An 18009-nucleotide genomic window follows, 5' to 3' on the forward strand; every position below is an offset into this window, starting at 1 on the left:
AATATCCAGGTAAGGATTGCACGTAGGGAAAAAATTCTGAAAGGGCTTTTTAGTGACTATTTAATGAGCTAACTCTTCTAGTATATGGCTGTCGTTATACTTAACTGCATACTTCAGAGAGAAATACATCAGCTGAAATAAGACAGCAAAGCAGCTTGTTCTGGCAGAGCCTCAACCTTCTCAGCAGAGGCCATCCTAGAGTTTTCTGGAAAATTTGATCTAGGGTCAACAGCCTATAAACAGAGGAGGATGCCAGGCAGAAGTTTCCGCTGTAGCAGACAGCTAGGGAAGACAGTCTGGGCTGCTGGAAAGACTGGGGGAGTGAGGCTTTGGGCCACATAACACAATGACAAAAAACAGCCTTGGTATGAACCCAAACTTTGGAAGACTGCATAATATCTTGAAGAAAACAAACCAGATCAAGCCACAAAGAAATCAAGATAGGAGATTGTCCCAAATCCGAACGCAGACAACTAATTCAGAAGTAAAGACCTCAGCTAAACAGAGGCAAAGAAGTGGGAATGACAGAAATATTTTGAGTGGTCGCTTTCCTCGAGCAACTATTGACCTGTTTGCTGCAGGTCGAGAAATTTTTCAAACCACTTTCTTGACATAAATTTGAACAATTCTCATCCCAAACAACAATAGTTTTTATTCAGTATTAAATTAAATACCAACAGATTATGAAACTCCTTCTAAACTTCATACAGAAATTACCTCAGCTGCTACAGAAATGCAAAGACAGACAGATTAGAATATATATTCACAGTGTAGTTGTAGCCCATTCTATCTACCCGACACTATTAACTTGTTGTTTCCTAAAGGTATTTTCATTCCATCTATTTCTTGTGGAGTGCAATATCCAAGGTCTGATAGCCAGGCTACAGTGCAGAAAAGGCAGAGTGTTCACATGCAAGACTGAATTTAAGGATTAATTATGTATTTTTAGCTGGTTGAGTTACAACCCTAAATGGATCATAACTGTGACTGTGATAATATTATTCCATCAATAATTCAAGATGAGCCTCCTACAAAGAAGAAAGAGCCCTTTGCTTTCCACAAGAAGAGAAATGGTGTTGCATGGCTCAGCAAAACTGGGAATAACTGCATAAAGTTTAATACAATTTCTGTAGGAGAAGCCTCTCAGATCTTCATGGTGGACAGTAAGATTCAAGAGAGCATGCAAACAAGCTGATCATAAAAATAATCCCAGTATAGCTTTCAAGAATAAAAAACACTGGAAAGATTTTTGGTGCTAAGAAACATGAAAATGCAGACAACAAGGAAAATTGCTTTTCAAGGTTGCTGCTGAAAGAACAAAAAAGTACACCATAGTATTATTCATATACGTCACTTCTGACAGCAAATTAATTATTGTAGTTTTCCAAGATTTACCCATAGATAAAATGATAACCTGGGGGTAGGGGATGTTTGTGCATTACCAACAACGTATTGCTTTCTTCAACAGAGGAAACAATTAAAGATTTTGCTGAAAAGGACACATTTTTCTCTGTGGGCACTGATGCCTCAAGCCATGGAAATATCACATTTTTTTCCACAGTTACTTATTTCTACAGCAAGGAAAGAGGAATAATCCATCATCTGCTTGAATTTTGTGAAGAAAGTAATGAAACTGCAGTAGAAATATTTGAAAAGATAAGAAGTTTACTAAAACTGATGCTTTGAGATTCAGCCATGCATTATTATTTGCAACTCATAATGCTAATACTAACTTCCGGGGACACCCTTTTCTCTGCAATCTAATTAGCAAATATTTTTTCCAGCTATCTGGCCAGCTTATGAAATACATGCAATAGCAAACACAGTACAGATATGTCACCCTTCAATCCTGAGGATTTAAATCCAGTAATTTCCTTCTTCTCCAATGGAGTTTTGGAATTACAGGATGTATTTCATCTACAAAGCTTTGACTACTTAAAAATTTTGTGGCACTTCTCCACAAAGGATACTTTTTGTAACTGGCAATTAATGGGTCTTAGTGCTCTGCTGAGAGACCTGGGTCTGTTTAGCCTGGAGAAGACTGAGAGGGGATCTCACTAATGCTTACAAATATCTAAAGGGCAGGTGTCAAAAGGACAGGGTCAGGCTCTTTCAGTGGTGCGCAGCAACAGGACAAGGGGCAACGGACACAAACTGGAACACAGGAAGTTCTGCCTCAACATGAGGAAAAGCTTCGTTACCTTGAGGGTGACAAAGCACCGGAACAGGCTGCCCATACAGGTTGTGGAGTCCCCTTCTCTGGAGACATTCAAAACCTGCCTGGTTGGGTTTGTGTCCAGCCTGCTCTAGGTGACCCTGCTTTGACTCAGGGGTTGGACTAGATGATCTCCAAAGGTCCCTTCCAGCTGCATGATTCTGTGATTCTTAGGTGTTTTAGAAAGATGAAGATAGGGATGAGGGACCTTTCAGTGAAACCCTTTTTTTTTTTTTTTCCCAGAGTAATGGTAGCTTGCTTGTTGGTTTGGGTTTTTTGAAAATTATAGTCTTGTATTTGACACATTCAGTGAAAGTGAATTCCCCAAAAAAAAGGATAAAAATTAAAGTCTTGGGTCCTAAATCCAAATCTGCTCTAAAAACAAATCAAGAAAAACAGAAAAAAAACCAAAATGGACTTGCCTTCACTTCAGCTGAATTCACCTTTTGATTTCAGGAAACAAAACTATGAAATAGAACTTACAACAGCTGAAATTGATATTGGAGGAGCAAAAATGTACACCTGAGAAAAAAATACATAACCGCTGAAATAAAATGCTCGTATTTTTCATTTGGTACCACCTAATGCCTTGAAAAGAAGGTGGTCAGCCTCTGCAATGGTTTCTCAGGGATTTTTAAAATATTACTCTGGATTTCTTTTCATTAGAAACTAGTTCCAATGCAAGAAGGATAACCACTCTTACACAGATAATTACAGTCTGCTCTGAAACATAAACTCTTTCTTAAGGCATGATTTTAATTTCAAAAGTAAAAAGCAAAGTCACTATGTTCCCATATCTCTCTAAAAACTCAACCACCACCATTAGAACAATTATCCTTTCCAGATCTTACTGTGTCATAGAAAACCCTAATACTCCCTAGAACATCTCTCTTGAACATTTGGTCAATATTTAGGACCTGACTTGGGCAAGAGTTGTCCTTTGTGTTTTTTTGGCTTTTCAGGAGTTTCTAGAGCAACAAGAGCTTTCTTGAAATTCCAGATGAAAGGACTGCATGCATAAATATAGGGACTTGGTGGTCCATTTTTTTGTGAACTCAGAATTGGTCTGTCTGCACAAACATTTCTTTCAAATAAATGCACAGAAAAATACTAATACAATGATAATCCCACTGTTTTGATTAAATTGCAAACTGCCTGTATGTACCCTGCAAAACGCTCATCTATTTTCATTATAAAAAATTGTACCAAGCTACTTTCTAGCCACTTCCTTCCTAGAAGCAAGTTACACTTGGGTAACTTTTTCCTTTAATAAATCAAACCAAAGTTTAATGTAACATAAATTTGGATTGTTAGGTGGAGGTAGGAGGGACACAGTCTTAAAGGGAGGATGACAAGAGACAGGCAACACATAAAAAAGGTCCATTGCCAATAAATGTGTAGATCAAATCTCCATTAATACATTTCTTGTTACCACACTTCCTGTCACCCTCTTTTGTATTTCTGTTTCCAGATAATGTCCTTCCTCGGCCACGTAAAACCAAACAGTCATTCACAGTTGTCCTACAGTGGTGCTAGTAAGAGCTCTCAACAAGTACGAAGCCCATGATACGGACTCGAATTCAGCAAGGAACTTTATCACATCAGTACGTTCAAAATTGAGTTTTGGTTTTTCAATTATTAATGCAGCTGGTGGAAATGTGGAGTTGACTGCTAAAGGATCTGCAAAGATCTTCTACAGATAATTTGAGCAGATGGCTTATATAGCATTCCATACTTCTAGTGCACTTTAATAACTGTTTTATAGATTGTTTTCTTTAAGTTGCACAGAAACAGCCCAATAAAATGACTGTGGTTTTATCTCTGTATGCTTAGGCATTTTTTTAAAATCCACTTTAAATTTCCCTTTAACAGTAGTGAAATCAGGGTCCATTATTTGTCAGGTGGTTTTGATGCCTACATAAGATGCCCTCATACTTATTTCATTCACTGAATGAAAGAACCAGAACATAATAGGCTAATTTTATCTTATTTCCTAGGAAATTCTGGTAAAATAACAAGCTAGAATTCAAGAGATTACCTCTCTGTTCTTTCAGGAATACCCAAGAGCTTGATCACTTCCCTTTATGTCTTTTTATCTTAGGTTTCTTTTCCTGCAGATGAATGATCTTCAAGGACTGCAGCTCTTATTGTTATGCACTGGTGTTATTACTCTGTGCTATTGCCCAGTGTCATAGGATGATTTACTTTAGCAGTTAGCATGCAAGAAAAAAATCCATCATTTTTATTTTAACATGACAAAGACAGAACTTCGGGTTACTTTCCATAATTCATATCACCATTCAATAAGGTGACATCCTGTGGTATCAGGATTAATGTTAGTACCAATGCCATTCTATTTGTCTGAAGTAGCTCGCGTCAGGGTTTTTCTTTCTGTTACTGAGCTGTTCCAAACTAATGAATCCCTTTTGACTTCAAAAAGCTATGCAAGGCGTGTAGGAGTGCTCCCCAACCCTGTTTAAGGGAAATCCTTGTTGTTAAGTTGCTTCTGAGCAGATTAGTGGAGAGAGGGCTGAGAGCTCCAAGTTAAACTCTTGACTGGGCATCACATCTTCCCAGAATTATTATCTCTTTGTATTTGAGAGGAAAAAAATCCATACACTCATTTAGCAAACTTCTGAAACATATCATGTCTGACTTAAGCTCACAATATATCAGAACAGAGCACAAAACTTCAATTTACAGCAAACTTTGCACTCAGCCACACTGAATCTGTATTCTGTTTCATCTCAGCTCTAGGCATTACTAACGCAGAGCAGAAATGGAAGAAAGAAGATAAAGGCCTCAAAGAAAGCAAATAAATGTAGGTTAATACGAAAACCAGAACTGATAGCTGAGAAAATCTTATACTTAATCAGAACTGGCAAATAATAAATGAAATTAATTTTTAAAAATGCAATCAAAATCAAAGGAAGGGGCATTTTAGCCTTGTTTCTGTATTTTATGAAGTGTAGGCAATGTGATACACAGGAAAACTATTTCAGCCACATTTGAAAACAATTATAGAATAACTGTTGGGCTTAAAAAACTATAGAAAAAATGTTGGGCTTAAAATAATTTAAAACTACTTAAAAAGCAAAGGTAACAAGAAATACTGCACGAGATGAAAGACCTAGTTTATTACAATGAATGAAAAAAATAGAAGATCAAACAATGAGTTATAGTGTAATATCAAAGGATATTTATAAATAAAAAATGACAAAGTTCAAACTGTGGAAAAAGGTACGATAAGAAGTCAACTAGTAAGACAATATTAGCAATAGTTTTTTTTAATATAAAGAGGAAACTATTTATGTAAATAAGGCTATTTATAGGCTATTTCTATAAAGAGGAAATTAAAGATGGAATTAATGATGTAAAGTTTTAGTAAACAATATGCATTATTTCCCCCCTAACACCACACTTGACAGATGATATGAGTAGGCTGTAGCTTACAGACAGATGACTCAGGCACCAAAACTTGTATATACCTAAAGCACATAAGAAGAGAATATACCACAATTACATTATATATAGCCACATAACAGATTATTAAATTGAACTAAATATAGCAACTAATGTCGGCAGTAACATTCTTCATTTTGGAAGATGGTCTATTTTATACAAGACTATGATCTTGTAAGTGAGCCTATCCCTCCAATGCATACATATTTATGCACATGCTTCTCCAGTGGGCATTCCATATAAAACAACTATGTTACAACTGAAGAGGCAAACTAATTTCCAAATTTTTGTTTCTCCTTGAAACCAGTTTTTCCAAGACTACTTCTGAAAATCCAGTCTATTCAATATTTTTCACCAAATATCTTTGGGATCAAACCCCATTTTCCTATTGAACTGGCAACAGATGCAAGCTGCAGCACAGCGAATTTCAATTAGAAAAGATATTAGGAAAAATAATCTGACAAGGGTGGTCAAACACTGAAACAGACTGCCCAGAGAGGCTGTGGGATCTTCATTATTTGAGACTTGATCACAGCCCTGAGTAACCTGGGTTACTTAACCCTGAGTAAGCCCTGGACTTGGGTCTAACTTCAAAGCTGAGCCTGCTTTCAGTGGAGAGTTAGACCAGATAAGCTCCAGTGTTCTCCTCCATGCAAAACTACTCTGTGATTCTATGAACCAAGGACAGCATTCATCTGACTAAAAAAGAATGCCTGCAGAATGATCTAGATGATTATCCTATGGAGGAAGACGAGGACTTACAGAAGCAAATTTAACTCAACACCTTAGTTTTGTTAAGGCTGGGATACTTACTCTTCATGTTCTTGACTCTCCATGAATAACAAGAAAAAAACGATGACCATCTTAGACTTGATATATAACTTCTACATAACCTCAGGTGAGATTGATTCCAGTTTGAGGTATATTTTTTGGATCAGCTGCAACTACGTGTTTATACTGAGCTCAATGGATAAACCTAAGCGAATGGTAACAATACAGTGACTTAATGTTGCTTGCTACCACATGTACCATAACCAACAGTCTCCAGATTTGCCATTTCCACAGTGCACTTTTGATCTCTGTAAGAGAGGAGCATCTGACTTGCAGCTTCTTTTAGAAACGGGGCACTATTTCAATTCGGGGCACTATTTCAATTTGAAAGATTAGTCTCCAGCTCACAGGTTAGAAGAACTCTTGTTTCACACAGTATGTATAACACATTGAGATTGATTCTTTTTTACGATCTGCATGTTTCTGTTTAGAGACTTTGATTTATTGAGTTAGCCAAGTCTATTCTTTTCTAAAAGCAATTCCAATAGAGGGCAATGCTCTTGACGAGCTATTCGGTCAGAATTTACAGGTGTGCTCAGAGAGACACAGGCATTGAGTGTTCCTATATTCTACATGAGATATCAAAAAGCCCTGAGGTCACACATAACAGAAACATTTAATAAAGTCATATAAATGGTCATCAAAAGAGCATTGTGTAAATGATCCCATATTACAAGCACTCCCTCAAAAATACAAAATAATTGCAGGAAATTTGCTGGGCAACGGTTATGAAAAATCATCAGCTATTAATGATGTTTAATATCTTTGTAAGTGATCTGGATGATGGGATTAAGTGTACCCTGGTGAGGTTTGCTGATGGTGCCAAACTGAGTGAGGAAGCAGACACTTTGGAAGGGCGAGCCACCCTGCAGGAAGACCTGGATAGGCTGGAAGAGTGGGCGGAAAAGAACCTTATGAAGCTAAACAAGGATACAAGTAAGGTCTTGCACTTGGGAAAACATAGTCTAGGACTGCAGTACAGGCTGGGATCTACCTGGCTGGGGAGCAGCTCTTGGGAGAGGGACCTGGGGTTCCTGGTGGACAACAAGCTCAAAAGGAGCGAACAGTGTTCTGCTGTGGCAAAGAAAGCCAACAGGATGCTGGGTTGCATCAACAAAGGCATCACCAGCAGAGATAAAGAAGTCATTATCCCACTTCTCAGGCCACACCTGGAATTCTGTGTTCAGTTTTGGTCCCTGCTATGAAAAGAGATGTGGACAGACTGCAGAGGGTCCAGAGAAGGGCCACAGAGATGATCAAGGGACCGGGAAGCCCGCCACATGAGGAAAGGCTGAGAGAACTGGCTTTGTTCAGCCCTGAGAAAAGAAGGCTTAGGGGAGGCCTTATCACTATGTTCCAGGATTTAAAGGGTGGCTACAGAGAAGATTGAGAGAGTTCCTCAGCAGACCTCCATGCACTCTAGCTGGTCATTGACATAGAGGGCAACAGCCCCTCCTCACCTCCTCTGCCTGTCCTTCCTGAACAGCCTGTATGCTTCCATTCCAGCACTCCAGTCATATGAGCCATCCCACCATGTCTCCATGATGACAGTAAATTCATAGCCCTGCAGGGGCGTGCACGTCTCTAACTCCTCCTGTTTATTCCCTACGCCATGTGTGTTTGCATAGAGGCATTTAAGTTGGGCCCCTGATGAAGCTGGCTTTCTGGTTGGATTGGCTAGTATTCCTTTGTGCTGCACTCCAGGTGCTATTCCTATATTCGTTAATTTCTATATTAATTAATTGTATTTTCCAATAACATATTTTAAATAAGATTTGACTAACAGTGAGAGTAACATCAAGAAATAGGGATCTTTGCCTGTCTTGTCTGTTTGGGTTTCCCCACAGTGAGTTCAGCTGCTGTTGTTGTGTGTTATTCTTCTTTTCTTTCTTAGGTAAGAACTATATTGTCTCAGCTTTGCAACAAAAGCTGTTAATACATTTTATTAGGAAGAATGCTACTTCATCATGTCCATGTTTTAGTGATGAGTGCCTCACCGTAAAGCCTATCTAGTGGTCAAATCTATCTGGATATCTGCACTACAACAATTTTAATACAAGGTTGTAATTTAAATCACTTTATCAACAACAACTGTTATCATCTATTCACAAACCTGAAGCACAGTTTGTAACTTCAACCCTTCCACAGGAGAAGCTTAAGTGAGATGAGAAAGTGATAGTTTCCCTCTGTACAAACACACATGACAAGCTTGTGCCTGACTGGAAAATTTCTGAAGCAAAGCAATTTTGCCAGCAACTGCCAATTTCTTGAATTGAAAGCACTTTGCAAAAAGCTCCAATTTTAATTATCCTTCATGCATTTTGTCCAGCCAGCTATGGCACACACAGTTACAGTCTGTCAGAAATTGTCATTCTTCCCTATCAGCTCATTTGGCTGGAACTTCAGGATCCTTGTCTGCAAGTCAGCCTAGGTACAGGACAGCCCCACAACCTGCCATTCCCCCAGATTTCTCAAGATCAAGGGAGTTCTTGCTGCTCTTCCACATCCCCAGGTTACATGCAGTGCGCTCAATATCTTCCTCCTCAGATGAACTGGGACTCCTAACAGCCTCCAGTTGGACAGGTCCAGTGCAGGTCTGAAAGAACCTTTAGCAATTTGCAGGATTTGGCTAATTTTAATTCCTATACATTATTTCATATAGGTAAATACAGCATACAAAACCAAATTTAAAGGTCTGTCACATTTGCTACATGACCTTTCCCTTCTTCTCAGCATATTCACGAAACATGTTTTGTACAAAAAAAGCAATACTTTTGTTTGGCTTTATTTCCTGAACACCTCCTTGGTATTTTTCTAAGTGAACGGATATTAACAGAACTAATACAGCTTCATCAAAGACACCTTCCCTCTAGACATGTGCTAATCTTGCCTTCACTTTGCACAAAAATGTGTCCTCGCTTTGATGACAAATTCATATGGATAAACATGAATAGATTATAGAATATATAGTTACATTTGAAAAGAGAAAGGAAAATATTTTATACTTGTTTTCATAATGCAGCCTTCAGCAATGCATATGCTTTATTCCTCCTGCAAACACTGTTGTTCCTTCCCCCACTGTGTACTAATTTCTGGTTTGCCAAATGACCTCTGCCAATTTACACTGAAAGGAACAGGACCCAGCCCTGCTGTATGAAAGTGGGAGCAGATTTCTAATTGCATATACTGATCTTGAATCAACCTTCAGTTTTCTTTAGGTGCAAGGATGAGAGGAAGCTGTTCGTCTTTGTTATATGGGGAAAATATAACAGAGTTTCTTTAACTTAAAAATTTGATGTCCAGTTTCTGTGGGCTTAAATGGAAGAAGGTCTGAAGCGTAATGCTATGGAGAAAGCCTTGAATGGGGAAGGACTCGAATCAGAGGTGATGCAGCTGGCAACAAATGAAGAGTGAAAGCTGGCAAACATGTCCTAACTTTCACGGGTTAGATAACTCTTCCTGCAACAATACCCTTTGCAGCGCAGGAACTGCTACAAAGGAAAGAATTTCCCAATGGAGGAACCCTGAGCGCTTTAAAGTAATCATTAATTTCTATCTCAAAGATTAACCTAAAGTCGCAACAATAAACTTATTTGTTTTACTTGAAAATGAGCAAATACAGTCACCAGCACTTCCACCTCAAGGATCCTGGCTGTCTGCCTCGACTTACCCGCTTATGAAGACGTTCTGCTTCCTCCTGATACGCAGCAAGTTGTTGTTTCCATTGTTTCACATTGGCAGTGGACTCCAGCAGGGCTGCTGTGAGCTTGGCATTATTACCCTTCAGCGTGGCCAGTTCTGCCTCCCAGTGCTTGCTGATTGTCGAACTGCACAGACAGAATGAGATTGGTCAGAGCCCTCAAGTCTCGTCTTTTTTTTTTTTTTTTCCTTAAAATGTCTTATAATTTTTTTTCTCGAAACATCCAGGAAAAAAAATAGAATTATGCAACAATCCTATGACTCAATGTTCAAATGGGATCCAAAATGCTCAAATCATCAAAACTGTAAATTCAGAAAATACAGGTAGTCATTACTGAAAAACAACCTCTACCCTCCCAGTTCAACAGGGTATTTTTTAAAATAAAACGCTAAGGAAGATGAAATCCACATTAGCTTCCTGAAAGCAAGTGTAATTCTAGAGTACGTATATGGTTAGTCACTATTTTTATATATATGCATTGAGTGAAAGTGCTTTTTTAATCTACTACTTATATGAAATTTATTGTAGGAAAAGATTTGTCACTAAATTGATTAAAGAGAGCTAATGCAGTGCTTTGGAACTGCAGATTAGTTGTCTTAATGCAAGCTTTCTGCCCCTGAAATATACTTTCTTTATTAAATACCACATTTAATTTGAACTTGCAAACTTAAAGATCTTGAATTTCAACACCATACTACTATTAATGTGCCTTTCCTCAGTAATATCAGCAAAGAGACTGAAGATCAAGGAGCATTAGAGGTATTATTGTTTTACTGCAAAGAGGAAGCCGATGCTGAGGTTTACTGAAGTAGCCTATGGAGGAACAATCCTTGCCTGCAATTTAGTTATTCTCTGAGCAATCAGAGGGTTTAATTATCACAGGTAATTAGTTTGCCATTATCCACAGACCCTATCTTTGCACTCAGTATGCAAGGGAAAAACAAATCAGCCACATCAGGTGAATGTATTAGTATGCAAACAGCTCATTAATGTTTACTTGTATAATGCTAACAGCATGTGAGGTGCACACCTACATGGAAAATACATATAGAAAATAATTCATTTTGTCTAATTAGCTTACTATTAAAGGCCCCATTGAACACCAAAGTCCTATAACTCTGGCCAAAATGATTTTGTGTATAGGTTTACGATGAATTATGAGGAATTATTATAATCTAGTTATTTATTATAATAAATACATTTTATGTGCTTAATTTAATTATAAATTATTCATATTTTGCATGTAAGTTTATAGGTTTATTTGAACTTTGTGTATATGAACAGCCTATTCCACCAAAGCATATTTCAAAAACATTATGACCCTTATAAATGCTCCTTAGGTGTTAAAAATCAACCAGCCGCCAAGGAATATTCATTACCAATTCAGATCACATCTACTGTTTCACTAAAACATGAAGTCTAATTCTTCTGCTCTCCAGCATTTCCTTCCAAATAGCTGCTTCATCCTCTTGAACAGGAATATAAGTTCCTTCAGAAGAGGAATACAGCTTCTTTCAAATGGCTCTAGCATTTCATGAGCTATTCGACTAATTAGAAGTTCACCACTGGAAATTTTAAATATGAAATAACTAAACTAAAATAACGATAATCCTACTTCATCAGGGAACACTGACTCACATATTAAAGAAGATGAGAACAAATTTCTGTAACAACATCTACTCTTCCGTTTCTCTAATCAGATTTACTTTTCACTTACAGTAAGTAGCACAGCAGATCAACAAATTTTGTAAAAAACATGCGGAAAAAATCTAGTTCATTATCATATTCATGATATATTCTTAACTCCTCCTTGATGTGCTGACCTGGCAAACAAGTATGCATCCCAGCCATCCCATGCAGGTGAATAGTTCCGTTCAGTAGTCCTGCTATAGCAGGACTAGTAGCAAACTCTGTGTGTGTGAGACCTATACGTGTTTACAAAATGTGCCTTACTACTCATCTTTCCCCACAGAAGAAATATACACACAAGATTCTATATTGCTGTAACACTGCAGATTAAAAGCTTTGTATCTGGGACAGTTACAGGATGAGAATTTTTTTATCACTTAATATCCTAATTTAATACGCAAACAGGGAAGGAATGGATTTTTTTTCCAGTGTAATAATGCATATACCCACAATGATACAAGGTAAATTTCCAAGCCACAAAGATCCCAGAAGACAGACTCTCAGTGAGTAATAATGTGAGGGGGATTCATGGTGCATTTCACCTTCACCTTTGCCCAGTGCTCTTACTACTCTGCCAGGAAAACAGTAAGGAGCTCTTAAGTTATTGCTTGTATACTGAAGTGTCAGTACTAAATATGAAGCATGTATTTTCTATTACTGTTATGGCAAACCTGCTTCAAGATCCAGAAAGTTTCTTTGGAGATGGTTATCTTTAAATTGGTTGTTTCCAATAGGAATGCACCGCTATTATCTCTCAATCATACTTTTTATCCCTAAGAGATCTATATAGTGAGCATGAACATGTCTATTGAAATGCAGATGTTATTTGTTTGTAATAGATATGATTTTTTTCTACAAAAAATTTATCTTCTACAGACTGTACTATGGCAACTATTTACTTATGCTGCTTTTTCTTACAAAACTCCACGTTCTCTGACATAAACACAACCACGTGATGGATATCATACCAGGAAACACAGAACCAAAGATGTGAATTTTCTGTTTCATAAAATTATAGCTCGATTAAAATAGCCCATAACCAGTCCTGGCACTGCTCACTTACTTTTTTTCAAATACTTTCTCGACAAACCCCCAAAAAACTAACCAAAACCCCCAAAAGATAATTACAATTATGCTTTGTGGATTATTTTGGTTAAAACTGGATTTATTTGGATTTAAATTAATTACTTTAGGACTAGATAAAACCACAACTACAACAGGCTGTTCTTAAGCTAGACCAGGCATATCTGCAGAGCTGGACTCGTTCAAATTTATCAACACTTCCAAAGGAAATGCTGAGAAACATATGGTTCAGACACAATGAGAATTCGCCCTCAGAGGAGAATATGCTGGGGCTAACAGCCAGGAGAGGGAACACATAAATCCAGAAGCTGAAGAACACATTGGGAAATTCAAAGGGCTCCCAGCAACTGTTAAAGCCCATGGCCAGAATTTTGACAGTGGAACAGCTGCACTACAGTCCCTCTGGATAGGTACAGGAGAGCAGCACATATTTTTTTCCCTCTGAAACCTTTTACTTAATTTCTGTTTGAAAGGCTTTTTGCTAAAAGGAATTTATTTTGCCCTCAGTGCACTAGATTCTGTCATAGGAAGTACACACACAGCTTCACCAGGTTGTCCTAACAGTTGTAACTACCTAAACCAAACCCAAATCATTCCTCATGTGTTCTGAGATTATTTACTCTAGAAAGCGCATGAAATACGAAAATTTAATTAGTGATCAAAGTGATCCAAACTGCAGCGCACCAGAACACCTTTTGGTTCTGCACTGCAGTGCAAAGAGCAAAGCCATCCATATACATTGGGGGACATGCTTGCAGCCCTGTGGTGAAAGAATTAGACCTGCACACATGTTTTATTTGGTTCTGAAAGCCATCCATCCCCTTACTGGCGGTGTCACAGTTTTCACAGTTATTTCTTCAGACCTGTTAGGATTAACATCACTGACTGCTTGGCGCACCCAGTGTTGCGAGATGGTCCTTCAAAAAAAGAGACATTCTTAACACTCCTGCTTGTTGCCCGTTTCTCCACCAAGCTTTTGAAAATATCCAAACAGAGAATAAAGCCTGGTCATTTACCCTGTGAAACTTCCGAACCTCTTAAGTAAGAAAAGATGCTGGTTTGCATACATCACCACATTAGTGCCAAATACAAGAGGGGAAACAGGCCTCTAAAGGATAATACCAAAATCTATGTTTCATTGGCTCAACTGATCATGCTACAGAAAAAATACTTTTGTAACAGAGGCTTAGGTCTGATTGCACAGAAAATTATCTTTACAATTATAACTCTTCATGAGACTGTAAGCACTTCTCAGCGAACAAAAGGTGAAAACTCTCCCAAATCTCCAGTCCTTGCTGCCAGCCATGATATGTGTCATGAGTGTTAACATCAGACAATGCCCACCGTCAGACCACCGTCAAGGCAAAGGATTCAAAGTCAGATGTTTAACATCTACAGCACCCGGTAATTCCATCACTTCCACAAAACACTCCTAGAGCAGATATCATACAGCCTAAGTGTGGTACCCCCCAAAAATTAAAGTTGGAGTCAATGATCTTCCATACTTTTAGGCATTCTGACCAATTAACATCAGGCCGATCTCCCTTCTCACTGGGGATTAGTTACAACCCCGGTAAGTCACGGAGGAATAGCTTTGCTATCTGTCCATCTGTGACCTGAATAGAATGCCAGAGGCTATAAATGCATGATTATCTTTCTCTGCAAAGTAGGTCACTTAAGGAAAATTAATCCGAAAAGCTCCAGTCACCACATTTAGCCAGTTGGAGAAGGCTTACGAAGGCAGGGGGTGGGGCAGCACACATTAATGAGTTGCATTCAGAATGAAGTTATTTTGAGAGATGCCTTCATGAAACACTGAAATAAAAACAGTTCAAATCAAGAGATGTTTTCTGCTATTTTAATCAGTACTGCTTATTCATTGTTTGCTGAGTTGTACGCAGTACCAACACTCTAAGAGACAGTTTAAGCTTCATTTCAGATTTATGGAAATAAAATGTGTGCAGAATTCTGCTTTATTAATATTTTAGGGGTTTTAATATTGGATTCATTGCATAAAATGAATTAATTAAAAATTGGATTTCTTACTGCAGCGTAGTCATTATTTCAAAGAACTACAGTTACTCAAGAGCACGTAAATTCCTTTATTCGGGTGTCACTGTGATCTGCACTGCAGGTGTACGGTGAGCAGTGCTACCCTGGGCGAGTATAAATGAGGAGGAATTCAGCTGAGTAGAGAATGGAGCACTCTCACTACAAATTTTGGCATCTGGTATAGTAACTAAATCCATAAGACTTGACAAATATGAACAGAGCAGAGTCCCTGTAGCTGCTGCCTAGATTATAAATAGTGGCATGTGCTGGAAGCAGCCCAAGAGCCTGGTGGAGTGAGCCTTACTGATCAGAAGGAGAAGTATGTCAACCAGCTGGTAACAACGCATTAGATGTGCTGGCAGCACGGGGTGATCCTTTCTGACAGCCCTGCTGGTGAGCCTTACGGAGCAGCTCCTCATGCTTAAGGAAGCAAAGGGGGATTGTGAATGATTTGTTTCTGCTACAGTAGTATCTGAGAGCTCTAGTGAAAGCAAGTAGTGTGGCTTTTTCTCTTTGGAAGTGTAAGACAAGTGTTTGGGTTTACCTAAAAATCCTCGGTGCATTTGGAAATGAATTCTGCACAAGGTCCTTATGAGATCCTCCGTATGAAATAAGCTTCAGATAACGCTAAAGTCCCAGGCTGGGAAGCGTGAGATCGCTGCAACCGGCTACGCTTGCTATTGCCTATGCTGGTATGATGTGACTGTCCTATTAGATAGTGATGTTGACTCTGCTGGCACAAAGGATGAGTGCAGCATCCCTGAAGGAATTCCTAAAAGCTCAAGAGAATCTTCCTCTCATTCATGCTGAGAATGGGAGTTAAGCTCCTCACTTCATGTCCTGCTTTAGAAGAAATTTTTAACAGGCATTTTGGGAATTTCACCCCCTGTCAGAGATTTCAAAAGGCACCTTCTGTGGTCGTCTATTAAATGTGTAAAATTACACATTTACAAGAAAGGATTTAAACATGATGGTTTTAGAGTTTGTCCTGCTGCTAATCCAAAGTACCATATTGCCTTAGTACTGATATGGAAATTTCTCCCTCTCTCTTTTAACATTCAAAACACAATTGGAAACAGAAAGGGGTTTTGTCATTTATTTAATTATACAAAATTAGGAGTGGTAGAACAAGGGGGAAGCTGAAGAAAGGGCAGTGGAGCAGATCAGGTCCTACCTCCTGCCTTTCCAGGAAGAGGCAAGAAAGAGAAGTTTTGAGCTGTTACGCTATGTTAATCTTTGTACAAAGCTCTCTGCTTGTACAGGCCCAGTAGAGTCAGCCATTCAAAAGACTCCGAACGTAGGTGAATGAGCGGCACAGTCTTCTACAGTATCGTTAAATAATTAAAGGCCAGCTTTGGGGAGGGAAAGCTATGGTAAGAATTACAGCTTTTGTAAGTAAAAAAAACCTGAAGAAACAAAACAAAATTGCTTCTTTACAGTGACTGCTTGTTGTCTTATCTGCAGATGTGATTAACTGGACACATACAAAAGGAAGTCTTATTTGACAAACTGGAATTTATTAAAAAAGGGTAAATCCTCTCAAAGTTATAATCAAGAGATAATTACCAGGAAATTACTTTGAGTTAAATATTTTGAGTGAGGCCAATGAAAAACTAATTAATATTCAAAGAGATCCTTATCCTTAATTAGAGTATTCAAAAGAATTTTTAGCAAAGGAGGATTGCTCCCCTGGGGAGAGAAGTAGGAACATTAATGGAGCATGAAAGATCTGTTCTTCCCTTTGGGATAAGAAATATCTACATGATCTCAGTGGAGTTACATCAGCACAAAACCAGGGAAACATAATTGTGAACGAGCTCTTTAGATTGGTTAAATGACAAATTCGATCATAGTGAAAAAGATGAAGGAGGCCCTTGAAGCACATCCTACTTTAAGTGAGGTAACCAATAACAAAGCCACACACAACTACTGGTAAGTAAGAAATGCAGCCAAATGCCTGAGATCACCAGGCAATAGTGTGAGTTTTCTGAGAATCTGTCATTCCCTACAAATTTTGAAGGTTTATGCCACTCCAGGGTGTATCACTTTGTTTTATTATGCACACCCCTTTGCTGAACTCCGGGCTACAATATACTTGAACTCCCAATTTCTGTGTCAGTGCAGAAGATAAAAATGCAGACGCTTTTTCTGCAAATTTGGGCGGAGGGGTGTTTATGGCGCTATTGCAGATTTCTCTTTCAAGGTGTCTCAGTTTGAACCTTGCTCTTGGATTCTGAGTCCTTCAAAGTACCAGTGCAGCCCTCGGACAGAAGAAGAGTTGCCTTTCCAGTTCTGCTACAGGCAGTCTTTTTCTTAGGTGTCTCTTGTGCTACGCTTTATCAGCTCACTGGGGAAGGGTCAGTATCTTTGCAGACTTGAGGGGTGAAGATGACCAAAGAGACCTGAATAATGGTACAGACTCCTCCCCCTACATAGCAGACCACTATGCAATGCACATTGGTGACTATACTGTATTTAGATCCACTACCTAAGCTGATCTTCTGTATGTTGCAACACAGCCTTCATTCCTCACAGGGCCAACAGAAACCACCACAACACGGACTGCCTTTCAGTATGGAAGCTTATCGCTGAGGAATGGACTGGATATTAAAAGGAAGAAAAATTTCACAGAAATATTCTCTATGGTGACCCAGCACAGTATTCCTGCAAAAGACAACAAAGCCAGAGGAAAAAAAAAGTATGGTGCTTATTGAAACATGAAGAATCAATAGCAACAGAAGAGCTCCAGAATGGCACTCTCTGGGGCGCTGAATTGACCCAAAATTAATACTTCAGCTATGATCCTTATCAATTGGAGGCTTAGATTCAGGTTAGACCCAAGTTAAAGTGGGGGATAAAGAGAAGAATCTCTCTTCTCCACAAGAAACAATGAAGTTTCCAAGCTTCTTGTATTGTCTGCTAATGTTCCCTGGATGTGTTTGCACAGGTGACATTTAAACTCTGTTTCTCATTAAAC

The 18009-nt window shown here is 38.6% G+C and overlaps 1 protein-coding gene across 1 annotated transcript in view; it reads right to left on the reverse strand.

Moving 5' to 3' along the window:
- The window catches only part of HOMER1 (homer scaffolding protein 1), a 74545-nt gene that overhangs the window by 20565 nt on the left and 35971 nt on the right, over positions 1–18009 (reverse strand). The window contains exon 5 of the mRNA XM_014965018.1: positions 10179–10335. Coding sequence (XP_014820504.1) covers positions 10179–10335 — 157 coding nt within the window. The remainder of the gene's footprint in view (positions 1–10178; positions 10336–18009) is intronic.

The sequence above is a fragment of the Calidris pugnax genome, unplaced genomic scaffold (genome assembly GCF_001431845.1).
Source record: "Calidris pugnax isolate Ruff unplaced genomic scaffold, ASM143184v1 scaffold273, whole genome shotgun sequence".
In the NCBI taxonomy this organism is placed as follows: Eukaryota; Metazoa; Chordata; class Aves; order Charadriiformes; family Scolopacidae; genus Calidris; species Calidris pugnax.